Consider the following 27,034-nt stretch of genomic DNA (forward strand, 5'->3'; position numbering starts at 1 on the left):
CCCCTATATGGGAGAGCTCCTCACCACTGGACGTGTTCAAGCAGAAACTAAGATGCTGTGGACGAAATAACTTCCAAATCTGAGACCCATGGATCATAGTCCTTTGGTGCACTGCCCATTGCACTTAGTGTTGTGCTGGTTGTATGGTGGGACCTTAACATGTTTTAATTAATAATAACTTGGTTTAAGAATTAAATAATAAAAATAAGCAAACAAAACTATTTTGGGGGCCAGGCACGGTGGCTCACGCCTGTATGCCCAACACTTTGGGAGGCCAAGGCAAGCAGATCACCTGAGGTCAGGAGTCTGAGACCATTCCAGCCTAGGCGACAGAGTGGGACTCTGTCTCAAAAAAAAAAAAAAAAAAAAAAAAAGTATTCTGGGATAAAGCCCATCTAGAATCTGTAGACAGGTTACGTAGCTATTTCAAAGCAGTGTGTAAAGTGAAACAAGTTTAGGCTAGCATTATTTATCTCCTCTGGAGTGGGACTATGAATGACTTTATTTTTTCTTCCTACTCTTCTTTTTTTCAGACTTTAAGTAATGACCACACTTTATTTTTATAATAAAAAACTATAAAAATAATCCTTGTTAAGGAAAAATATTAAGCCTTTGATTCAGACAGATATGTGTTTGAAAGAAAGCATTTACTAGAAATGTGACCTCAGGCAAACCACATAAGCCTCCTGGCCCAATTTTTCCCATATTTAAAATAGGATAATAATTTTCCCAAAGGATCATTATAAGGATTAAATAAGATGATGTAGGTAGTGCCGAGGGTACATATATTTCCTTCCCATAATAATAAGACAGCATACCCAGCACAATTTTTAGTCTGGGTGTTTGGGGCAGAGAAAACACAGGCATGTCAATAGAACATCCTGTCTCTTAGTCATCTCATTCAGGTGCAGTACCGTGAAAGTAGTAGCTTCCCTTGTGACCAGTACAAGGGAGAAATCAATAATAAGGCATCTCCAAGTGTCTGAATTTACAAACTCATAATAGATGAGATTAAATATCAGATGATATTTTAAAATTGGAAAGAAAAAAAAAGGGGCCAGGAACTTTAACACTATATTTAGAATAAAAGAAAGCTGTAGGCAAATAAATATTACTAAGATGTCTGAAGAAAGACCGTGAGAATAGACGAGTATAGGAAGCTTGCATTGAGTATAGAAAAGGGAAGCCAGGAAGTACTGCCTCTATGCCTGTGAAGGTGAAATTGTGCCCTACCCAGCAGATTCAAGGGACATGGGTTCTTATGCCCTTGACAGGTACATTTCTACGGAAGAAATCAGACTATTCTACTTTGATGATGCCAACTAATAAGACCATCCTACAAATCATTCCTCCACTCACCACCTCTCTGCTCTGACTCCATGTTCACCTGACATGAGGTGACAACCTTCAGATTATTATTTGCTTCCCATATAGATATTATAAAGCAACAAAAGCACTAAGTGGCCAATTTGAATTCTTGAATGACTTGGCAGTCAAAATTTATTTTGTAAATTAATAAATTCACATCGACCAATCTCATGCAAATGTGATCAGTGTGAGTTAATTTCCTAAAACTTAATCAATTCCAGGTCTACTTGGGGCTAGGGGAGGGGCAGTAGTGGGGAGAGAAGCTATGGAGCTGCAGAGCCAAGGACTCAATAATGGATCATGGCTCTTCCTATAAACAGCTTCTTCCTAGTACCAATTCTATTTCAGTTCCCCTTAACATTTCTAGCTACCTATTTCACTGGCTAAATGCAACATTGATATATCCCACTGCCTTCACTGTAGCTACTTCGCATACATATTAAAGTAAAACATTATTGGGAACAGGAAATAGATTTGTTGACGTAAAAAAAGACAGAACTTGAATAAGCAAAACAAAACCTGAGTATTTGGGTTCTTTACCCAAAAATGAAATTCCAGTTAGTTAACTGATATTGTATGTTCATTACAGCCATAATCTTTCTGATAACATCTCTCATCTCTTAGTATTTCTGTATATTGCACTAAAACTACTTCAACAAACAGCTTTACTTCAGATTTTAAACATAGCTATAATGAGATAGATGTTTGGATCCCTAAGTTAAAAAAAAAAAAAAAAAAAAAAAAAACCCTGTATGGATTAGGGCCCTTCCTAGACTGTAAACTGGATGAGAAAAAATGGGATTATCATCACAACCATCTCAGTAATTAAATTTGGTTTTCATCAATCTTTTTCCGTATACTCACACATGATATGTGTGCACAGTACTGTCCTCTGGGCTATGCAGAAGTTTTACCTTAATCTCCCAAATGCAGAAATCCAGCTTCAGTTTCAGAGATCTTTCTCTCTCATCTCGATTTTTTAAGGAGGAAGCCATTTGGAGAGGAAGAACAGCCTCAACATTATGCCGCAGAATATGCAAATTCCACCTGAATTTCCTTTCAACTCACACTTCCCAAAGCTTGGTTAATTGCTTTTCTGAAGTATTCCCAGAAGCTGAATGTTTTCCTAATAATTCAATAAGTATTGACTGAACAACATCTTAGCACTATGACAGGCACCATGGAGAATAACAAAAAAAAGACACACCATTTACTTATTCTGTTAATATTTTTTGAGCAACCATTATATTCTAGGAGCTGTGCTTAAGTTCTTAATATCTCAAAATAAAAAAACACAGCCTCAGGCCTCAAGTTCAAGCAATTTAATCAGGGAGACAATTTACTATACAAAGAGATCAATGTTGTGACAGAGATAAGCAAGTAAATCCAACTAGCAATGCCAGAGGATTGCTCAGCAACAACCTCTGTGCTGAGTTTTAATAAGTAGAAGTTGGCCAGGTAAAAACGTGGAAAACAAAAAAAGAAGACATGTCTGCCCTGCAAGAACTTAGTTGAGACATGCCATAACTAACATATGATTATCCCAAATATTTTCCCAGATAACAACAGGTGTGTGAAACTAAAACAGGAATACAGGAAGGGAAGCTCTGTGGTCCTCCTGAATACGCAAACTTTTAGAAATTTATTTACACATATACACATATTTAAAATTAAGCAGTATATTTAATGCATTTAGTGTTAATGTATTTTCTGCCTTTATTATTTCAAAAAACCGTATTATTCAAACTTCACATGCATCTTTAACATCAATGTTTTTTCCTTCAATAAAGCTATTTTTTTGAGTGAATTTTCTAGAAAATACTGTCTACTTTTCTTTTTAAGATTTTAAAGTTAATGACAGCATTTTTCTGAATCTACATTGTCTCTGGGTATTTCATTTCAAACCACAAGAATCCAGTTGCATAATACTGGATTGGGTTTTTTTTTTTTTTTTCATTCATTCTGTTGTGTTTATTTGTGATCCCCATAATGTATGTGTGTGTTTCATATGCAATGTGAGTGATTAAAAAAAATTTTTAATGTTAAGGCTTGTATACAATTACTTTCAACACTTCAAATTAGGAGATTATATTCCCAGGAACAATAACTAAAACTTTCTTAGATTTTTGGTTCCTCTTTTTTGTTTAATCAATTATGGCAGTTGATCTCTACAAAAAAATGGTAAGTGATTAAACTAGCAGATGGTGACACAGATTTATTCACCCTTTTTCATGAACTGACTATAAGCTCCCTGGAAGGCTAATAACAAGAAATGCTTTATAAGAAGTAAAATATAAAAAGAATATCTCTTTTCTGAAGGTTAACTTCTGGAGGAAAATAATTTCATCTTATATCTACAGTAGGTCACATGAAAGAGTTAAACAAATTTAAAGCTAAAAAAGACCAATAATTATAGTAATATCCAATATAGAATCTCAGCAGAATGGAAAATTACTGTGAGCTGGAGTGATCACAAAGATTTCTAGAAGAAGTACCATTTAAGCTCATCCTTGAAGGGTGTTACAGAACAGATGAAAGGCAAGGAAGGAAAGAATTCCAGGTAGAAAGTGGATGTAAACAAAGTTTACGCAAGAAACTGAGATAAGGTGAAAGAGAAATAGTAGTTAAGGGGTTGATCTGTTAAAACGAGAAGGTTTAAATTGGGAATCGATAGAAAAGATAAGATAGATTACAAAGGAACTGGAATACCCAGCTGAGGAGTTTAGACTTTGTAAGTCTCGCAGTGGATAGGACAGTTGTTCTGAGCAAGTAGGTACTTGATTATTATGTCCTCAAGTTTCTAGCTGACCTCATCACCCACTAAAGATAAAGCATCAGACCTTGAAAACTTTCAAGAAGCAAATGAAGGCTGGGTGCAGTGGCTCACTCCTGTAATCCCACCGCATTGGGAGGCCTAGGCAAGAGGATCACTTGAATCCAGGAGTTCAAGATGAGCCTGGGAACCACTGTGAGACCCTGTCTCTACAAAAAATTTAAAAATTAGCTGGGTGTCGTTGTACTCCCCTGTAGTCCCAGCTACTTGGGAAGTTGAGGCAGGAGGATCGTTTAAGCCCGAGATGTCAAGGTTCCAATGAGCTATGATTGCACCATTGCTCTCCAGCCTGGGTGTCAGAGCAAGATTCTTTCTCAAAAAAAAAAAAAAAAGGAGAAGAAGAAGAAGCAGATGAAGGTACAATGCAGTGGTTCTACAAATGCCCAGCTAGAGGGATCTAATGGCAGCTATGTTGGTGAGGAATAGAGAGAAAGAAGGTGTTTATTACCAATATGAGAGTTATAAAAGGGAGTGCTCCTTTCAGTATTCACATCCTGGAGGTCTCACTAGGGAATATAATTAGAATGGAAACCCTAGGTAATAGAATATGGACATTTTTCAACTCTACAAAATATTGTCAAACTACTCTCTAAAGAACAGTACCAAATTATACTTCCACTCAAGTGCTATGAAGAGGTTTTCCCATCACTCTACATCCTCGCCTACACTTGGTATTTTCAGAGTTGTTATCTTCTGCCAATCTGATGGGTGTATGCTTGCAGTCCCAGCTACAAGCTTGAGTCCAGGAGTTCAAGGCTACAGTGCGCTATGATGGTGCCTGTGAATGGCCACTGCTCTTTAGCCTGGACAACATACCTGAGACCTCATCTCTTTAAAAAAATATATGGGGCCAGGTGCAGTGGCTCATGCCTGTAAACCCAGCACTTTGGGAGGCAGAGGTGGGCGGATCACGAGGTCAAGAGATCGAGACCATCCTGGCTAACACAGTGAAACCCTGTCTGTACTAAAAACACAAAAACAAAATTAGCCGGCCATGGTGGCGGGCGCCTATAATCCCAGCTACTCGGGAGGCTGAGGCGGGAGAATGGCGTGAACCTGGGAGGTGGAGCTTGCAGTGAGCAGAGATCGCACCACTGCACTCCAGCCTGGGTGACAGAGCGAGACTCCGTCTCACAAAAAAAAAAAAAAAATACATATATATATCTATAGAGAGAGAGAGAGAGACACACACACACACACACACACACACAGAGAGAGAGAGAGAGATATGGTATCTTGTTGTTGTTTGATCTTTATATCCTTATTAGTAAGAAGGAGTCTTCTTATGTATATGAGGCATTTGGATTTCCTTTTTTTGTGAATTGCTTAACCCTGGACTTTCCCCTATTTTTCTGCAAGGGTGTTTGTCTTTTTCTCATTCGTTTTCTTGTTCTTTTAAGTAATAATGTTAACTAGCATTTATTGTGATTACTTGTATTAATTCATATTATTCTCACAACAACCCTACCAAGTATGTACTATTCTTATCTTCCATTTACATATAAGGAAATTGTGGCACAGAGAAGTTAAGTAACCTGTTCCAAGTTATACTGCTAGTAAGTTGTAGAATTGGGATTCAAACCTAGCCAATCTGGCTCCATGCTCTTAATCACTTCATCTATAGGACAGTAACCCCTTTTCAGCAGTCATCCATGGAGAATTGGTTCTAGGACCTTCCTCAGATACCAAAATCTGCAGATACTAAAATCCACAAATGCTCAAGTCCCAGATACAAAATGGGGTAGTATTCACAAATGCTCAAGTCCCAGATACAAAATGGGGTAGTACAACGTATGTACATCCTCCCAGACCCTTTAAATAATCTCTAGATTACTTATAATTCCTAATACAATGCAAATGTTAGTAAATAGTTGTTATCTTGTTTAGGGAATAATGAAGTCTGTACATGTTCATTACAGATGCAATGTTTTTCTTCAGAATATTTTCCATCCATCATGGGCTGAATCCACAGATGCAGAACCCACAATGCAGAGAGCCAACTGTATTTGCATTATATCATAATTTTGCCAGTATTATTACCTTTTTATTTTTATACAACTTATTTTGGCCTAACTTTCCATTTTATTTTTATACAATTTTATTTTTAACTTTCATTTTCTTTTTATACAATTTTGTTAACTTTCTATTTGAAATGGAAATTTTCATATATATACAAAAAGAGACAGAATAGTATAATTAGCCCCTATGTACCCATTACCCAGTTTCAACCATTATCAACTCATAGCTAATCCTGTTTCATCTACATTCCACCCACTTCACCCTTCCCCTATTATGATGAAGTAAATCTCCTATATTTCTCTAAAAACATTTCTGTATGTATCTCTAAAAGGCCTTTTTTTAAACATAACCACAACACTATTGTTACACCTAAAAAATAATGATTCTTTAGTAACATTTTTAATTAAGTAAAATTTTTTGAAAAAGAAACAAAATCCTTTCTTAAAGCTCTAACTGTAACTTTACCTTCTACATTCCCCCAATAGTGTCATCTGGTTAATTTTGCTTTCTTCTTTCAGTACAAAGCCAGTATTAGTAACACAACGCTCCCTATAATTAAAAAGGAAAACTGGGAGAGGGATACTTGTAAACTGAAAAGGCTGAGCCCAGAAGATAATACACCAACCAATCTCTTTCTTATCATTTCTAGGCCCCAGTGTTATCTGACTATTCACCTAAAATTGTAGAGACTCAAAGGGTTGTGGCAAGAATACTGGTATATAGCCAGGCGTGGTGGTGGGCGCCTGTAATCCCAGTTACTCGGGAGGCTGAGGCAGGAGAATAGCTGGAACCCAGGAGGCAGAGGTTGCAGTGAGCCGAGATTGCACCACTGAACTCCATCCTCAGCGACAGTCAGACTCCGTGTCAAAAAAAAAAAAAAAAAAAAAAAAGGAAATTGGTATAGAGGCAAATTCTTCGTTAAACGGGATTCGCTAACAGTGTGGGCAGGAGCTTGGCAGCAGAAGCCATGATGGGGAGGAGGAAGGGATTTTCAAAAATGTTCCTTGTTGAAATAAGCCAGGTATTAGTAGTATGGATAATGAAAGCAGTTGGGAATAGGGAGTCCTGAGAGAAGAAATGGGCCAGAGAAGAAGGTCTTTGTCTGACATCAAAGAGTGATTGCTATTAGCCTGTTCCCATCCAGCTCCAAATCCTAGTCTACTTATCATTCTGAAAACATATTTGTCAGCTGACCCTTGTCATCTTGCTTCTGTGTTAACTATTTCTTGACAAAAGAAGTATTAACTATACTAGGTGAATGGAAAAGCAGATCATATATATTCTACTATCTAAACCCCACACTAGCAAGAAGCAGAATCAGTTCCCATTTCTCTCCATCCTAAAAAGCAACAAAACCCACGGTGAAGTTTATGTCTATCCATAGCCTGGTCTCACTCTCATCAACAAGCCATCAACAGAAGAGAGAAACTGGTTGGAACTCAAATTATTTTCTGAGGAGAGTTACTACTCTGACATATTAAAAACAAAACAACCACCAAAAAAACAAGCAAAAAACAATTCAATTGGACTGCCAGCTGTCTCCTGTTTAGACAGGAGTTGGTGTGTGAACAGCAGCAGCTGCTCTTCTGACCCGTGCCCTCCCAGTGCTCCCACTTTCAGCAGAGATGCTCTTGCCCTGCCTATCGGTTTCAGTATGCGTTGCCCTCTCTGTCTCTCTGGCTGCTACTGTCCTCAAGCTTGTGAACAGCCTGTTAGGGAGGGGAGCAGCTCCCTGAAGACAGTTCCTTCAGAGACTAGTGAGAGTTGTGGCCTCTTGGCCTTAAGGACTTTCATTCTGAAGGAATGTCACACTGAGAAGTTACTTATCTGTCATATAGGATGGTGAGTCTGTGGTCCCTGTATCACACGATGGACACAAAACCTGGAAATATGCCAGGTGTCTGAGCTGAGACTCGGTCACTTAGTTTTTCAGCCTTGGCTATATGTAAGTAGTATAACTGTGTCTGCAGTGAAAAGGTAGAAGGAATAGATGGAGAGGTTGGCTACCCAGAAAATGCCACATGCCAATTTGAATCATACTGAACAGCAAAGGAATCATACTGCTGCCAATACGGTCACACTACAGATCATGGTCCAAAGGTTTCTCCTACCAATCTTTTCTTTAAGATTCTTCAGAGACTCATGCAGAACATTCCCTTGCCAGTGTGGAGATCCAGCCCCAAAGGTGCCATTGCTATCTACGGTCCATTATCTAGGATTGATTTTACTAGGAGTTCACTTTACATGCCAAATTTCTGAAAATCTCACACTCAGTTACAAGCATGTGTCCTATAATGTTATGATGACTACACAATTTCAATTTTAATGCCAGTTGTACAACAATCAGTTCCACAGTTGGTTTTACCCCCAACTACTCTATCTGTTCCAACATTCACAAGATAAAAGTTTACTTTGACATTCTTTTTTATCTGATGAAACCCAAATACTCATTGATATGGTTTCAATCTGTGTCCCTACCAAATCTCATGTTGAATTGTAATCCCTAATATTGGGAGTGGGGCCTGGTGGGAGATGACTGGATCATGAATCATGAAAGTGGATTTCTCATGAATGGTTTAGCAACATCCCCTTGGTGCTGTTCTCGTGAGGGTAGGTGGGTTTTCGTGAGATTTGGTCATTTAAAAGTGTGTGGCACATCCCGTCCACAACCTCACGTTCCTGCTCTAGCCAAGTGACATGCCTACTGCCCCTTTGCCTTCCACCAAGATTGTAAGTTTCCTGAGGCCTCTTCAGAAGCTGAGCAGATGCCAGCATCATGCTTTCTGTACAGCCTGCAGAACCGTATACCAATTAAACCTCTTTACTTTTGTAAATTACCCAGCCTCAGGTTATTTCTTTATAGCAATGCGAGAATAACTTAATACATTCACGTACCCCATATCCCAGTAGTTTCACTGCCGTCCTTCCTACCATAACACAACTATCACATTCCCCCACACACATACCCATTTTTATATGAGGCCCAAGAAACCTCTTGCCCATCCATAAAATAGACATTTTTCAATGGCCACTTTTTCTTCGAACTGTTGGGAGTCTCCAAACTCTAATAACAGAGGGCATTAAGATGAGGCTGTCTGTGGGGAAAATTTATCCCCAAAGAGGAAATTTTAGGCACAGATTAGCTTAGAATTTGTATCTATCCTCAGCCTCATGCTGCTAGTGATAAGCAGGGCACCAGTAGGTGGACCATACCCCTGCTCTGCAAACATCAGAGCCCCTGTACAGTATCAGTGGCCCACATCTAGGCAAGGAAAGTGCCCTACCTCATTTTATACCTTTTGCACTTTGAGGTCCTAATGTTTTTATTTCTTCTGCTGCAGAGGCCAACATGCCAGTAAAAGTTCTTTAGCCATTGGTGAATTATAACTTTGATCACCTACACAATCACACGCCTACATACCAGATGCTGTGCTACCCATGGTATTGCTGAGTCCTTATCTCAGTGTTCAGATCTCTGAATTCTCACTTGCTCCTTGACCTTTAAAACATTCACAGCAACTGCCATTACCACCACCAGCAGCAGCACCATCCATGCAATATATTCCTCAAAACAAAATCACATTAAAGCCCTAAATACGTCCAATCACACACAAAAAAACTTTTCTAGCCTTAAACCTTCAAATTGCCCTAACCTCCCTCTCTCTCTCTCGACTAATCCCCAGATAACTCTGTCCCTCTCCTCTAATCCTGGAATCAGGAACCAAAGAAGGATGAGCCCTCTCCACCTATACAAATACTGAATGAGGGTTGCCGTCAGAAATTTCCCCATGGGGACGGGATTGCATCAGCTCTAGTAAGAACATCACTCTCCTGTGGGGAAGAGCAAATACACTGACAATAGCTGCCTGACCCCTTCCACATTCATTCCAGAGATTTATTCCAGAGATTCAGGTAGGCCCTTCCCCATCGTCCCTTGTGCTACACTACAACTTCTCGTAGCAGGGAAGCTGGTAAACAGACCTGCCTGAGAGTAAGTACTATCTAGCATTGCACCTCGAGAGACAATCCCACCAGACAGCTTGAGCAATTATGCCGCTTGGCTACCCAGAATCAGGGATTCCCCAGAGACAAGTCTTGGTTTCAAGTATCAAGGGGCAGACCTAAATAGATTCTGCTTGCTGAGCTCTAGCAGACACTAACTCACATGGGGGTGAGTTTGAGAGGCACCAACATCCTCACTGCTCACTACACTCAGCTTTAATATGTTTGAGGGCCAAGATTCCAAACAGCAGTTTGATTCTCTCTTGAACATGCCCACCTACCTCTTCCAGACCCCATGATAGGGTGTGGCTTGCCTCCAGAGAAAGAGTGCCATCCTCTTCTGAGAAGGAAGTAGAGCTCTTTTCAGGTTCTGTATCTTTAGGCTGGATCCCGTGTATGTGCGGCCCATCACTGCCATAGCCAGAGGAGGAGGGCAAAATGCTCACAGTCACGCCGCTGATAGACAAATCACTCTGAGAAGTAAGCAGTCTGGAATCCTGGAGGGGCACTCGACCCACATGGGAAGGCTCCGTGCATCTTTGGCCTCCAGGCTTGTCCAGTAGTGATGAAGAAACAGAACATTCTGCAATCCAGGAACCTGTCTGAGGGGCATCTGAAACACTCTTGGTTCCTTCCTCCGCACTCCAGCCCTCTGAAAATTGTTCTTGATTTCCTGTATCAGTGGGGCAGTCTGTCCTAAGCGAAGCATAGCTCCGAAACCCAAGCTGAATATTTCCTTTCTCCACTGCAGTCTCTCCTTGCAAAGGCAGCAGCACAGCCCTGCTGCTGCAGGATGCTGTCCTAGGAAATTCCACCAGTTGGCTCACTGACTTCTCACAGTTCCTTTCTGCTGGGTTATCAAGCAGGTGAGCAATGACAGTCATCCCCTCTTCCAGGGAATCCCAGACCCCTCCAGCAACTGATGACTCATTCTCTAACAAAAGGTGGGCAGTCTGGACCTCCCCTTGGAATCTCTCCTTTACCTGTACTATCATCCCCTGATCGACTACCTGCGAGTTGGGGGCTGAGTCCCTAGGCAGCAAAATATCTGGGGGGGTATGTTTTACCCCTCCCACTCCGTCTTCCTTTTGGAGACTCACTGTTAACTTCGTTAGGGTTTCAGTCTCTTCAATGACTTCAGTTCCTTCCGAGGTTTCTTCCTGGTGAGATGCCTCTGGAGTAGGGATTTTCTTCCCTCTCCACCTCCTTTTGAACCGAACCCTTTTCTTAGGAGATATGGGAGCCTTCTCAGGAACAGCTATTGACTCTTTTGGCTCCTTAAAACAGCCCAGTGAATTTCCCATTTCCTTCCTCTCCTAATCTCAGCAAAAACGCAGCTAAGCCAGTCCTGGGATCCCACAGAAATCCCAACCTTGGCTTCATCGGATTCAACGTACATTTAAAAACATGCACTATGCCGGCAATCCCTCCAATTCTTTCTCCCTCCCTCCCCGCCTCTCTCTGTCTCTTCCAGCCGCTGCCGATTCAGACAGCCATCTTACAGGCTCAGAGCTGCAACAAGACAAATTCAAAGCATCTCACTGCAGTTCAGAAATCACTTGACCTAAAAGCAGACAGAAACCGGATTGGCTGCAGCTTCCTCTCTCCAAATATGAGGTAATTGGAGCACTGCCCTCAGTAACACAAACAGAAAGCAAAAAGGAGCTAGAAACCAGGGGAGGGGAAACTAGGCAGGGCCAGGAGGAGGAGGGAAAATGTAAGAGTAAATTGAAAAGCGAGGGAAAAAGAAGAGAGGCCGTGGCAGAAGGTAACGTGGAAGAAGGAAGAGGAGAATAGTATCAAAGAGGGAAAAAGCAAACCAGCTTAGCTGGTACTAACCAGCAAGGGAAGGGAAGGGCCAGGCCAAGAAGAACCAAGGCTGGTGAAGCTGCAATTATGGCTCCCAAACTACAAAATGAAATAGATTTGAAGTGTTGCACCAAGATGCCCAAAAGAAAATATCAAGCAGATATACATATTCTGAATTTTTTCAGGTCAGAAAATAATAAAATTATTTTCATCAAATTATAACCTGAAGAAACCAGAGCCGCCTTCTTACAGTTAAGAAAAGGAACACACACTTTAAAGATCTAGCCTTCTGGAGCATTTATTTCCCTCCTTTTTCCTATAAAAGAAAAGAAAGATCTGTTAAGTCTGCCAGCCAATGACACAGCCAGGAAAATCTGGAAGTTGGTTTTGAGTATAGTATATGAGTGCTTGGTAAAAAGAATACCACTTCTAAATACAACAGATGAACAGGGTCTCTGATGAACAATATTTGACATAAATGTTCAATAGTAATTATTGATGCTGCCACTGGTAATATCTAACATATTTTTTGCACTTGCTGTGTGCCAAGCACTGTGCAAAGTTATTTACATGGACTTTCTCATTTAATTCTTATAGTCACTATATGAGGTCAAAACTATTATTTTATATTTTATGGGTAAAGAAACTGAGGTTTGGCCAGGCACAGTGGCTCACGCCTATAATCCTAGCACTCTAGAAGGCCAAGGCAGGCGGATTGCCTGAGCTCAGGAGTTTAAGACCAGCCTAGGCAACATGGTGAAACTCCATCTCTACTAAAATACAAAAAATTAGCTGGGCACAGGGGCGTGCGCCCTTAGTCCCAGCTATTCAGGAGGCTGAGGCATGAGAATTGCTTGAATCGGGAGGTGGAGGTTGCAGTGAGCCAAGATCACATATCACTGCACTCCAGCCTGGCCAACAGAGCAAGACTGTCTCCAAAAAAGAAAAAAGAAACTAAGGTTTAAGAAAGTTGATTAATAGCCCAAGGTTACACAGCTAGTAAGTGACAAAGTCAGAACATGAACTTCTGTTAACTTTAAGACTTTTAATTTCAACCCCAACTACTCTCTTCTAACTACTGCAGGAGTGGAAATCTGTACTCAGTTGCCAGTTGTGTAAAATAAGAAGTTCTCCCACTGTTCTGAATTGGTAATTAGACTGCATGGACCAAGAGCTCAATCAAAGAGATAACACTTGTTGCCATTTGGGAGTAAGAGAAGAAGCTGCTAAAAAGAGGCTCAGGTGGTTTTTACTCCCATTGCAGTAGGGCAGGAAGTCTGAATTTCAGATTGTAAAAGTTGGATTCAAAAATCACCTTATGATATCAGTGAACATTCCTCCACCCCAATTTTTTTTATTATAGTGTCTGCTATATGGGAAAAGACTACAATCCAAAGGGCTGTGAATGGAGAATAAAATTATATACGTGTTTCTTTCCTATTGCAGTTATTTATTCTACACCAAAAGGATCCAGGCCACACAGCAGAAAGCAGCAGCCTGCCTGGTTCCATGCAAGCCATCCAGACTTACACTAGCATAGCCTTAACTATCTTTCCTGGAGACCTTTAAAAAAAAAAAAAAAAAAAAAGACCACAAAAGGAAAGCAACAAGAAGCCCTAAAGCAACAGCTTTTACACAATCCCTTCTAAGACCCTCCTGATGTCCCATCTGCCTCACAACTGCAGTAGGTGTTCCTCCCCTAAGCCTTATCCTTAAGGCTGACTTCAAAACTGCAGCACCATCTTATGGCCATCACAAACTATAGCAAGAAATAAGCGAAGACAGCATGGGAAAGAAACTCAGGCTACTGCAAATCATTTAATTAACAAAGAATCTGACATTACAATATGAAGTTCTCTAGGCAGGTACCAGGCCTTCACTCCTCCAGTGAACAAACCTGGAACTATGGAAACTTTAAGCTGCACTTGAATTTTATGAATGATGTACAAGCAAACCAAAATCCTGAAACTGATCAACTTAGGGGCAAGAGAGATAGCTGTTTAATATGACTACTACTGCTGTAGAGTTTCTCTGAGAATTTACTTCTGTGAGTCTTTTTTTTTTTTAATTTCTGCATATGTCAGACCAATCAGACCTTCCTTTCCTTCCGCTCCAGAGAAAAACTGGTCTAGGAAAGGAGCAGAGATTTCAGTAAGGTGGATCTAGGTTCAACTTTCCAGCTCAAAAGCTAAGTAACTTAACTAGTTTATTAGATGGTTCAGTTTCCTTACTTGTAAAATGTGCATACTACAACCTACTTAATGGGATTGTAGACAAAGTTAATGAGATAATGTCCATAAAGTACTTGGCTCAGTACTTGACCTACACTAAATTTCTTTTCTTCCAATTTATTATAGGAGCTAAAAGTTGTAAGACATCCCCAGCCCCCAGGGAGATCCTAAGATATAGATGGTCCCTGACTTAAAATGGTCCAATTTATTTTTCAACTTTCCAATGGTGAGAGAAATCCATATGCATTCAGTAGAAACTGTACTTCAAGTACTCATAGAACCATTCTGTTTTTCACTTTCAGTACAGCATTCAATAAATTACATGAGCTAGTCAACACTTTACTATGAAACAGGCTTTGTGTTACATGATTTTGGCCAAATGCTCAATGGTAAGCTAATATAAGTGTTCATAGTACATTTAAGATAGGCTAAACTATAGTTTTCAGTATGTGTATTAGATATATTTTCAACTAAGTTAACTCTGGTTACAAGAACTTTCCCCAAGACCTTTTCTCTTCTACCCTGGTCTCTTAACACAAGACCCGCTGCCTTCTAGGAAAGCACACTTTGAGGCCTATACATTCTTTATGCCTTCTCCTTTGGCATTTTCTAGATAACTCTTTACTGCCCACAGGTCTCCCACAGAGACAGCCAGAGTGAAAGACTCCAAAGCAAAAGAACTCATTCATTCCACAAACACAAGCGGTGCCTCAACTATATGCCAAGCACCAAGTGCCATGAAGTGCACAAAAATGTAAACCTCAAGTCTAGCCAGCTAAGACCTCCCTGTTTTTTGAAAATTTCAAAATGCCAGGCATACACTAGTATTTAACAAATATTTGAGGGTTGGAAAACTAGTTTTGTCAGATTCTGAGTACAAAGAATTTATAGTATCTTTTAGATGAACTATAAATCTTAACACATACCTTAAAACAAGCTTGGACAAAGCCAAAAGACGAGAAATCATATCTGGGTGTGTAACCCAAAAAAGTCAGTTGGTCTCTGTGTTTCAGTTTCCTTATCTGAGAAAGGGGCATAAGAAAACAGGCATTACAGCCTATTTATCTGGTCTACCTACTCCAAAGCTTTGAGAAGATCAAATCCATGAAATAATCCATTCACTTAATAAACATTTACTGACTGCCTATTCTATGCCAGGCAAAGAAAAGAACAAAAGAGACAAAAATCCCTGCCATTGTTAAGCTTACAATGGGCATCCAGGCAGCAAATAAACAAGTAAACATGTAATATGTCAAATAGTAGTAAGCGTTACCCAATACAATACTGTAAGTCATACAGTACCTTTTAGATCAATTCGGCAAAATATACGCAAATTGAAGGAAAGTATGTAACCTAGCAATTTCAGTCCAGTTATCAATCCCAAAACCCTCTTTGCTATATGCACAAGGATGCATATGCACAGATGTTCGCTGTGGCAATGAATGTTTTATTCACACAATTAAATAATATATTACAAATAATAGATGTGTTACACAGCTACAGGGGTCACCACTTACATTACATTAAATTAGTTAAAATGAACAAATCAGGCTGGGCACGGGGGCTCATGCCTGTAATCACAGCACTTTGGGAGACCAAGGCAGGTGGATCACCTGACGTCAGGAGTTTCAGACCAGCCTGGCCAAAATGGCAAAACCCTGTCTCTACTAAAAATACAAAAATTAGCTGGGTGTGGTGGCACATGCCTGTAATCCCAGCTACTCAGGAGCCTAAGGCAGGAGAATCACCTGAACCTGGCAGGCAGATGTTGCAGTGAGCTGAGATCATGCCACTGCACTCCAGCCTGGACAACAACAGAAAAATTTTGTCTCAAGAAAAAAAAAAAATAAGAACAAATCAGGTCTCCCTTTATTAATACAGATAAACTTCAAAAACAAAGTTTAAGAAAAAAGGGGAAGGCCAGGCACAGTGGCTCACACCTGTAATCCCAGCACTTTGGGAGGCCAAGGCAGGTGGATCACGAGGTCAGAAGATCCCTGGCTAACACGGTGAAACCCCATCTCTACTGAAAATATAAAAAATTAGCCAGGCAAGTGGCGGGCGCCTGTAGTCCCAGCTACTTGGGAGACTGAGGCAGGAGAATGGCATGAACTCGGGAGGTGGAGCTTGCAGTGAGCTGAGATCACACCACTGCACTCCAGCCTGGGTGACAGAGTGAGACTCCGTCTCAAAAAAGAAAAAAAAGAAAAAAGGGGAAAAAAGGATATACCAAAGATACTATGTGTGTCAAATATAAAGACATACAAGCAACAGTACATATTGTTTATGAATACCTCATCTGCTGTAAATGTACAAAAGCATGTATGGGAATGATACACATCAACTTCAGGATAATATTTACCTGGGGAGCAGAGAGGGCAAGAAAGTTGAATGTATCTGAGATGTTTTATTGCTTTAAAGAGGAAGAGAGAAAAAAAACCTGAAGCAAATACAACAAAATTAACACCTGTTAAATTCTGAAGGCAACTAGTTACACACATAAGGATCTGTTATATACTCTTCCGAGTATTTGAGATTTTCAAAACTAAAAACTCAAATTAAAATTAAAAAGAACCTCTACCATTTAGCACATTAAAAAAATGTGTTAAAGCATTTTAGAAACCATAAACCTCTGCATTAAGTTATTGATATTACCAGCCTCATCAGCAGTTGCAAATCTTTAATCTGGATCCAGCCTCTCCCTTCTCCTTCAACTGAATATTCCCGTGAGGTGAAAACTACCACCCATGTCTACATGTACATCATTATTCTACTTCATTAACACCAGTAACAGAGACGGACCGTAATAACAATGTTGTTGATTCCCTAACATGTAGCAGTTCTACTATTAATTTCCATTTGGCTTTACATAGCACATGTTCTTGGTGAGAACAGCCAATAGATGTTCAATTACAAAAGACTAGAAAACTACAATGACAGATAAACTAGCAAGAGACATACCATGCCAAATCTGATGCAAGACAAGCCTGGGGGTGTGGGGTGGGGGCACTCCACATGATCCTTCATCAGTCAATCAAAAGCTTTACAAGCAGAGACCCTTTCCCCACACATCGGAACACTTAGCTAATATAGGCAAAAACCAAGCCCTCAGGACGGCAAAGAAAAGGAATTCATAGTTAAAACTGAGAAAATATTCTGGGAGTAGTGCTCCCACCTACAAGAAGACAAATAAATAGGCATTTGGCTGTGCTGAAATAACAGAGAAAAGCAGGTAGCCAATATGCATGCAGAAGACAGACTAGGCCAAAGCTGCTATTACCTTTCTGTAAAATTGGTAACAGGAAAAAGAACAGTGGACTCTGTCAAAAGCCCTGGAAATTATAAAGTCAATTAATAAATATAATAAGTTGTTACTGGTAACTGCTGCCCACTGTTGAGTTCATACTGTGTCCCATCATCCTAACCCATACCTCTCTCATTCTCTAAACCTCTGTCAAGTTATTTTATGGTATGTCTGTTCCCACTCTCCTAAATAATAAAGGTTCAACTAGATAGTCCATATATAGTTCAATTTTGTATCTTCTGTAGTAGACTTTTTTTTTTTTTTTTTGAGATGGAGTCTCGTGTAGCCCAGGCTGGAGTACAGTGGCACAATCTCGGCTCACTGCAGCCTGCACCTCCCGGGTTCAAGTGATTCTCATGTTTTGCAGCCTCCTGAGTAGGTGGGACTACAGGCGTGTGCCACCATACCTGGCTAATTTTTGTATTTTTAGTAGAGATGGGGTTTCACCATGTTGGCCAGGCTGATCTTGAACTCCTGACCTCAAGTGATCTGCCCACCTAGGCCTCCCGAAGTGCTGGGATTACAGGTGTGAGCCACTGCACTCAGCCGTGTATCTTCTGTAGACCCTACCTAAGACCTTGCTCATAACTGATTCCCAGTCAATGTTTGTGGAATTCAATTAAATAATACATTTTCCTGCAAACTAAAACCACAAAGAGATACAATTTCACACTCACTGTGATGGCTATAATCTAAAACAGACAATAAATACTGGTGAGGATGTGAAGACACAGGAAACCACATACATTGCTGGTAGGAATGTAAAATGATACACCATTTTGGAAGACAATTTGGCAGTTTCTTTAAAAGTTAAACATGCGGCCGGGCGCGGTGGCTCAAGCCTGTAATCCCAGCACTTTGGGAGGCTGAGACGGGCGGATCACGAGGTCGGGAAATCGAGACCATCCTGGTTAACACGGTGAAACTCTGTCTCTACTAAAAAATACAAAAAACTAGCCGGGCGAGGTGGCGGGCGCCTGTAGTCCCAGCTACTCGGGAGGCTGAGGCAGGAGAATGGCGTGAACCCGGGAGGCGGAGCTTGCAGTGAGCTGAGATCCGGCCACTGCACTCCAGCCTGGGTGACAGAGCGAGACTCCGTCTCAAAAAAAAAAAAAAAAAAAAAGTTAAACATGCTTACTGTACAATCAAGAAATCCCATTCCTAGGTATATACATGTATACACAAGAGAAATGAAAACATAAACCCACATAGATTGGTATGGTATGAATACATATCAACTTTATAATAGTGAAAAAGTGAAAACCACTCAAATGTTTATCAACTGACTTAATATTTAAACAAAATACATGACATATCCATACAACAGAATATTCAGCAATAAAAAAGAATGAAGTACTGGTATGTGCCACAACATGGATGAACCAAAAAATATTATGCTAAGTGAAAAAAGCCAGATACAAAAGACCATCTATCATAGGATTCCATTTATATGAAATGTCCAGAATAGGTGAATCTACTAAGATAGAAAATAAGTTAGCAGCTGCCTGAGGCTGGTGATGAAAATGGGCAATAACTGTAAATGAACAAGAAGGATCTTATTTGGATGATGAAAATGTCCCCAAACTAGATTATGGTGATGGTTGTACAACTCATAAAAATCATTAAATTACACAAGGAAAATAAGTTGATTTGATGGTATATAAGTTACACCTCAGTAAAGTTGTTTTTAATGAGAGCATTTTCCTAAAATAAACAAACAATAGAAATTATAACCAAAAAGGTGTTTTAAAACATTTAGCTAACTACTGAGAAAAGGAAGATACAGAATGGAGGGAGCAGAGATGGAAGCTAGACTTCTCTGAACACAATTTGTATTTAACTTTTTAAAATTTCCCTTTGGAACAATGTAAATGATCTACATAATGTAAGGTAAAATTGAAAGGAAAAAAGCAACCCCCCAGAACTGAAAGCAAATAAAAACAAATGAACCTTAATTGTGTATTGAATTTGTGGCTTAACAACAACAGAAAGAAATTATTTCAAGTGACTTTAAAATATAGTAATTTGTGGCTGGGCCCAGTGGCTCATGCCTATAATTCCAGCACTTTAGGAGGCTGAGGCAGGAGGATGACTTGAGCCCAGGAATTCAAGATTAGCCTGGGCAATATAGTGAGACCCCCATCTACTTTTTCAAAATAATAAATGAAATAAAATATAATTATTTGCATGTCCTTAGAAAATATACACTAAGGACAAAAAGAACTGCAATGCAATAATAAAATTCTAAGTAATCATACTGCTAACAATAACATTCACATTGTTACTTGGATTCAAATATATTACAAGTAATACATATGACTTTACAGATCTCTGTGTGTGTAGGAAAAGAGTAGGTAACAACAGTACTGTTAAGATCAAGATTTTCAGTATAAGAAAAAAAAAGATAGAAATAGAAAGTCAAATAAGTTAAATAAAACCCTGCAATCCTAAATTTGAATTCGAAATATCAGCACAAATTCATGGGCTTTTTTTGTTTGTTTGGTTGGTTTCTTGTTATTGTTGTTGTTTAGAGATAATACAAGTATTGCCTAGCTCTGTTCATAGAAAAAGCCTAGAAATAATAGGCAACCGGCCGGGCATGGTGGCTCACGCCTGTAATCCAAGCACTTCGAGAAGCCAAGGCAGGTGGATCACCTGAGGTCAGGAGTTTGAGACCAGCCTGGCTAACATGGTGAAACCCCGTCTCTACCAATAATAAAAAAATTAGCTGAGCGTGGTGGCACACGCCTGTAATCCCAGCTACTTGGGAGGCTGAGGCAGGAGAATCGCTTGAACCCGGAAGGTGGAGGTTTTGGTAAGCCAAGATGGCATCATTGCACTCCAGCCTGGGCAACAAGAGCAAAACTCTGCCTCAAAAAAAAAAAAAAAAAGGAAAGAAAGAAAGAAATAATGGGCAACCTAGGAGCATTCAGACTGTGGTCAATAAATAAAGAACCAGTTCCTAGGAGAAATTGAGAATTTCAGGCCTGGGACAGAAAATATAAAAAAAGAGTCTGGAACACCTCATCACACAAGAAATAAAGGAAATTATCAAAGACCACTGTGGTCATGCCAAAGGACTCAGAGTCAACGTGAAAGCCTCTTTCCAGCCAAAGATGGAGCTATTTGATTTTATTAAGAAGAAGAGTAACTGTATTTGATTGGAACAACATTAAGTCTGTTTAAAAATCTGTGAGTCACAGTGATATTTAAAAAAATGATGGTGAACAAAGAAACTATTATTGGTCACCTTTGGAGAATCTTAGGGAACCAACTAATTATTCTGAAAACTAATAAATAGAAAGAAATAAAATTTTTAAATGCTTCAAAGAAATGTTTTTTCTGGCCGGGCGCCATGCCTGTAATTCCAGCACTTTGGGAGGCTGAGGCGGGTGGATCACCTGAGGTCGGGAGTTTAAGACTAGCCTGACCAACATGGAGAAACCCCGTCTCTACTAAAAATACAAAATTAGCCGGGTGTAGTGGCGCATGCCTGTAATCCCAGCTACTCGGAAGACTGAGGCAGGAGAATCGCTTGAACCCAGGAAGCGGAGGTTGCAGTGAATGGAGACTGTGCCATTGCACTCCAGCCTGGGCAACAAGAGCAAAACAAAATGTTTTTTTCTATTTAAATATTTGTTATGGCCTGGTGCAGTGGCTCACGCCTGTAATCCTAGCACTTTGGGAGACCAAGGCAGGTGGATCACCTGAGGTCAGGAGTTCGAGACCAGCCTGGCCAACATGGTGAAACTCCATCTCTACTAAAAACGCATAAATTAGCTGGGCGTGTTGGCAGGTGCCTGTAATCCCAGCTACTTGGGAGGCTGAGGCAGGAGAATCACTTGAACCTGGGCGGTGGAGGTTGCAGCGAGCCAAGAACACATCATTGTACTACAGCCTGGGCAAGAAGAGTGAAACTCCGTCAAAAAAAAAAAAAGAAGAAGAAATTAATTTAGTTGTAGTAGTTGGGGTGAATAGAGACAGTGAATAAATTCTCCTTACCTCACATCTATGAGACTAACATTGGGCACTCACAGTGAGGGCAGGTTTGTGGCCAAAAAACAAACAAATTTCTCTAAAAGCTCCTCTGTTCAGAAGAGTTCCAAAGGGATAACTGTAGTCCTCCATGAAAGCTCAACAAAGTTTCCCATTCTGCCAAGGCACACCTGCCAAGTTCATGTTCCTGGTTATCCCCATGCCCAAAGCTTGCCTGAGGATACTCTGTGGTTCCACAAAAATACATGTTACCACCACACAATCCTAGCCCTATCCATGCTGGTGACTGCCAGCATTGGTTCCAAACTAGAGCTTCAGGAAACAAGCTAAGCACTCAGCTTTTTCTCTCAGGAATTCAGGGACACCTGTTGTTCTATCTTTAACCAGCAGGTAGCGCCAACTCCCCAGCTAGGATGTCACGTTGGCTTCATCCCTGGAGTCAGACCCTGCCTTCTCTTCCCACTAGCTGAAGAAATGCTCCCTCTAATCCATCAGCCTCATGTGCAGCAACTGGGTATCAGAGAGCTATCTGAGAAATAGCTTTGTTTGGTTGACCTAAAAGGGATGTAAAAGAACAGCCTTTTTATAAAAATAGGGCTGTACTTTTCCAAGAGTAATTCAGATCTAAAAAGGATTTGCCTTCTTAGGAAGAGGAAGGCCATGTGACCATGTGAACATTCAAGATGCTCTTGGGTGTGATGGCCGCTGCAAGGTTGTGCTTGCCAGCATATACAAACCCAGATACTAAAGTATTATAATTAACAGGGCTTGTTTAAAGGTTATGAGATGAGGAAAAGTCTGCATTAGAGCAGGATTATGAACCTTCACTTCACCCTTCTAAAGCATCAACACCAACAGCTTTTCTCAACCCTCATATTCTGAGTCCTTCAAGAGCCTCATTTTGATTCAGCTGAGCAAAAACAGACCTCTAATAATCAGACTGCTGAGGACAGGGCCAAACCACAAATGGGTAAAAAAAAAATCCCTCCATTTCATTAAGCAAATAATTAGGAAGTTCTGGGTTTACGATACAACAGCTTGTCTCCAGACCAATCTTAATTTTCCTTTCCAACTCCCATCCACCTTTGTTCACTGCCATATAGAGAGAAGGAAGGCTCAATGCTGTCTGTGCAAGGCAGTGCAACTTTCTAGGCCATGTCCAAATCAAGCAGCAGGAATCCCAAACTTCACATACCCTACCTGGAAATGCAAAATAATGGTCCAGATCAGACCTAGGGTCAACTTGGGGTTGCCATCTGTGATGTCATCATTGCGAATATTCACTAGTTTCACCTGAAAAAGAAACAAAAGCAAGACTCAGAGAGGACTTTTTGTTTTGATTAAATTTTTGCATCATTTCATTATTAATTTATAGTTAAACTGATTTCTTTCTTGGTGTATAGTTCTATGAGTTTTAACACATGTATAGATTCATGGAACAACCACCACAAAACACTTTCATCACCCCAAAAAGGTCCCTTGTGCTGGCCCCCTCCTTGTAGTTAAACCCAACTCTCACCCCTAATTCCTGACAACCACTGATCTGATCCTGATCCCTTGTTTTGCTTTTTCCAGAGTGCGGCATGCAACATTTTGAAACAGACTTTTTATTTCTCTCAGCATAATGCCCTTGAGATCCCTATCCAAGTTGTTGCATGAATCAACAGTTTGCTCCTTTTGATCGCTGAGTAGTATTCCATTATAGAGATATGCTACTCTTTGTTCACCCATTCATCCATTGAAGGGTATGTGAACTATTTCTAGTTTTTGGCAATTATGAATATTCATGTGCAGGTTTTTGTGTGAGCATAGTAATTTCTTTAGGGTATATTCCTAGGAGTGGGATTGCTGGGTTATATGATATATGATTAGCTTTAAAAGAAGTCATCAGCGTGGCTATGCCATTTTGCATTCTCACCAGAAAAGCAACCTCACAAGCACAAGGTATTGTGGGTCACTTTTTTATTGCCATCAGGTCCAAGATTTCTCTTTCTTTTTTGCCTTTTTTTTTTTTAAAGGTTCTGAGAGAGAAAGACAGAAAAGAGAGATGCCTCTCTTCTCTCACCAGTCTTTGGCCTGCTCTCACCTCCATTATCCCATCTTTGTCACAGATATCCATACTGCCATGCCTCCCGCAGCACCTGCTTTACTCCTAAAATCTCATCCCCGCAACACAATGTGCCCTGACACACCCTCTCCCCAGGCTGACTTACTGCCCCAGTGTGCTGGGAACTGAGGAATTTCCTGGGATGTGGAACTTTAAAACTGGGAGTGTCCTGGGCAAACCACCCTACTTCTACTTCACCTCTGTTAGCCTCCTCTATCATACCCTCAGAGTCCTGCGACACAGTCTCCTTCAGCTGTCCTCCCTTTATCTCTTCTATTGAACTGAAACTTGTGTGTCTCAAAAGGACCCTAGTGACCTTATCAAATGGAAGCCTCATTTCTCCCTTACAATGACATTCATCTGGGCAAGTTCTTTCCCTTTTCTGTATCTTGGTCTCCTCTTCTATAAGGTGGGAGTGGCGTGGAAGTGGGAAAACCTGTCCCTTCCCCAAGAATTCAGTTTTCCTAGTCACCAACAGTTGACAGTTGGTGGGTTACCAGTACCAGCCAAGTCCACATTCCTCAGTCCTACCTCTGTCAGCTTTCCCCTTTCATTGTGAAGTCTACAAACTTTGGCCAAACCACCTTCTAATCTCTGCTAACCTTTTTCTCAATGACCTCAGTACCTAGCACCTATTCTCTTTTCCTGCCTCATCATCTACCACCTTTCCTGGAAATTTAGCATTTATATTGATGTCCCAAATGTTACCCTATCTGCACAAATTGCCTGCCTTTTGAATTCTGATGACTTTTATTTTTCCCTACCTTGGCCATCTGCACAGCTACATCTTGGACTTTCCCATTACCAAGAACTGCTCTAGTAATCTCCCTGCCCTTCTTTGAATCCAATGTTCTTACTTGGCCACGTTTTCATTCTATCATAGTAACCAAAGTCACTTTTTGTCCTGATTTAGACTTCCAGCTAATCAATTCTTCTCATAAACTCTGCCCAGTAAGGCCCCCACCCTTTTCCTCTAGCTCCACACACAGGCATTTCAATGCTGCTTTCTCCCAGTACCCTAAACATTTCAGCAACCTCCACTTCTCCTACCACCTTTCATTTATCAATTTATTTCAGCAAATATTTATTAAGTGCCAATTGAGGACCATTCATTATGATAGATGAAGGTAAAATGTTAAGATCTTATTCCCCGTCCTCACAGAGCCTACAATGCATTGGAGCAAACAGAGAAACAACAAGAAAGTAAGAAATGTTATATCAGAAGTAAATTGTTATGAGAGCAAACAGAGAATTTTCTAAGTTAATGAGAATTACTGATAAGAGTGACAAAAATGAACTGACTCCAAAAATATGCATACCATTTAATGTCATGTTGACCCTGTTGTTGCTTGGCAACCCTAGATATCCCAAATATTTTCCATACGGCTCACTCTAAGCAGATGAACTCTTTGACTCCCTCATCCATCATCTTTCTACCACAAACCGTCTCTGTATCTTCACCCCTCCCTCTGTCATTCTCCTTGTCTCTCAGAAGAAGAAGAAGAGATGTTTTTCTTTTCTTTTTCAAAGATGGCCACACCAGTTGTGCTCTGCTTCTCATCCATCAATCCCTGGATTTGGTTCCCTCAGTTAGGAAGCAAAGGAGGAAAGGTGCTGTGTAGGAAGCAGCATGGATAGTGGAAGGTGCACTAAACTGCATGTCAGAAGGCCTGAGTTAAAGTCCCAGCTTTGCTCTGACTTGTGATTTGAGGCAGGTCATTTACCTGTCCGGGTCTCAGTCTCTTTATCTATAAGAAGAAACTGGACTAGTATAATGTTAAGGTATCTTCTCGGTGAAACGTTCTGTGACTACTAATACTCCTCCTCATGCTCATTTTCAATCTTACTCTCTTCATTGGCTCCTCTTCCTATGTCTAAAAATGGGTTGTTGTCTTCCTCATCTAGGGAAGGAAAAACTTATTTCTCCCTTCATATATCTAGGTCTACTATACTCTAAATATCTTTCTCCTGTATTAAACTGCTCACTTAAGTTATCAATGCTTAACAACTTAGACTTTTTCTCAGATCTGATGTGGCATTCAACAATCCACACCACCCCCTTATCTCATTTTCACCGTGATATACCAATTTGGTCCTCTCTCTTCCTGGATGCTACACCTCTTTTCCATCTCTTTTCTAGTTTATTTTTCATCTTCATTTTGACCCCCACCTAAAGTGGGTCCACAAAATTCCATCTTTATCATCATGTTCTTCTCTGTGAACATTCTTCCTCTCAAGGAGGTCACAAATTCTGTGTAAGGAGTACTGATTGATTTCTCTAACCAGAATACAATTGCTCGCTAGCAAGTTAAGACTCAGAACTGGGTCAATCAGATTTAGCATTTACTGAGAGCTTACAAGGGGCACTAAAAACATCTCTAAATAGGGCCCCAATGCCAACACAGCCTGGAAGAATGGGTAAGGCAAGTGATGGTCTTACCTGTCGCTGCTTTAGGAAGTCCAGGGCAATCTGCACATTCTGCAGCCTATGAAAACGCATCCTGCCCTTCTCCCGGGGCTGCAAACAAACAAACAAAAGGGATGTTAATTCTGGCTACACAATTTAACCATACAGACCCTTTCTCTTTTATTTCAAGGACTAAAGGACCACACAAGAATTCCTCACAGTAGAAGCCAGGCGTGGGAGCATTACATAAAGCACCCCCTAAGACCAGGCCCGTGCGTGTTTCGACCAGGCTCTCTGAGGTCCCCAACATGCCTTGTGTACCACTACGCATCTCACAAACACAGAATACTGTTTGACCACTAATGCTGAATCAATGCCACAGCTTCTGTTCAGGTTCATCTGCAGTCACATGTGGCAGAACTCGATTCTGGATGTGAGGTTAATGGGAACAGACTTTGGCTCTATGGCTCCTAAAATCACAGTTAAATGCTATCGTAGAGAAAGGGTGGAAAGTCCTAATTACATATTGCACAGTAGTAGATGGAGTCAGCCTTATTACAAACATGGCAAAAGGAGCTCAAGATAGCCAATTTTTGGCCAAGTGCAGTGGCTCACACCTATAATCCCAACACTTTGGGAGGCTGAGGCAAGAGGACTGCTTGAGCCCAGGAGTTCGAGACAAGCCTGGCCAACGTGGTGAAACCCCATCTCTTCATTGGCTCCTCAAAAATTAGCCAGGCATGGTGGCACATGCCTGTAATCCCAGCTACCTGGGAGGCTGAAGCACAAGAATCGCTTAAACCCAGGAGGTCGAAGTTGCAGTGAGCCAAGATCATGTACTGTACTCCAGCCTGGGAGATGGAGTGAGACTCTACCTCAAAAAAAAAAAAAAAAAAAAAACCAGATAGCTGATTTTTAACCATAGGAAATGAGAAGTTACATATGCTCAAGAAACAAG

The 27,034-nt window shown here is 40.6% G+C and overlaps 2 protein-coding genes across 9 annotated transcripts in view; both read right to left on the minus strand.

Moving 5' to 3' along the window:
• Window positions 1-27,034, minus strand: part of MACF1 (microtubule actin crosslinking factor 1) — a 384,222-nt gene that overhangs the window by 209,438 nt on the left and 147,750 nt on the right. For all 8 annotated transcript variants that reach the window (XM_077962816.1, XM_077962815.1, XM_077962806.1 and 5 more), the window contains 2 exons: window positions 26,110-26,187; window positions 22,763-22,855 (listed from right to left, as the gene is read on the minus strand). In XM_077962816.1, coding sequence (XP_077818942.1) covers window positions 22,763-22,855; window positions 26,110-26,187 — 171 coding nt within the window. The remainder of the gene's footprint in view (window positions 1-22,762; window positions 22,856-26,109; window positions 26,188-27,034) is intronic.
• Window positions 524-11,746, minus strand: LOC144334220 (uncharacterized). The gene has a single exon (XM_077962895.1). It carries the CDS (start codon window positions 11,524-11,526, stop codon window positions 10,417-10,419), a length of 1,110 nt encoding a protein of 369 aa, XP_077819021.1. The 5' UTR covers window positions 11,527-11,746; the 3' UTR covers window positions 524-10,416.

This window comes from Macaca mulatta, chromosome 1 (assembly GCF_049350105.2).
Source record: "Macaca mulatta isolate MMU2019108-1 chromosome 1, T2T-MMU8v2.0, whole genome shotgun sequence".
In the NCBI taxonomy this organism is placed as follows: Eukaryota; Metazoa; Chordata; class Mammalia; order Primates; family Cercopithecidae; genus Macaca; species Macaca mulatta.

What these genes read in the sequence shown, in the direction of transcription:
- LOC144334220 (XM_077962895.1), bottom strand. Translation starts at nt 11,526, where the DNA reads ATGGGAAATTCACTGGGCTGTTTTAAGGAGCCAAAAGAGTCAATAGCT.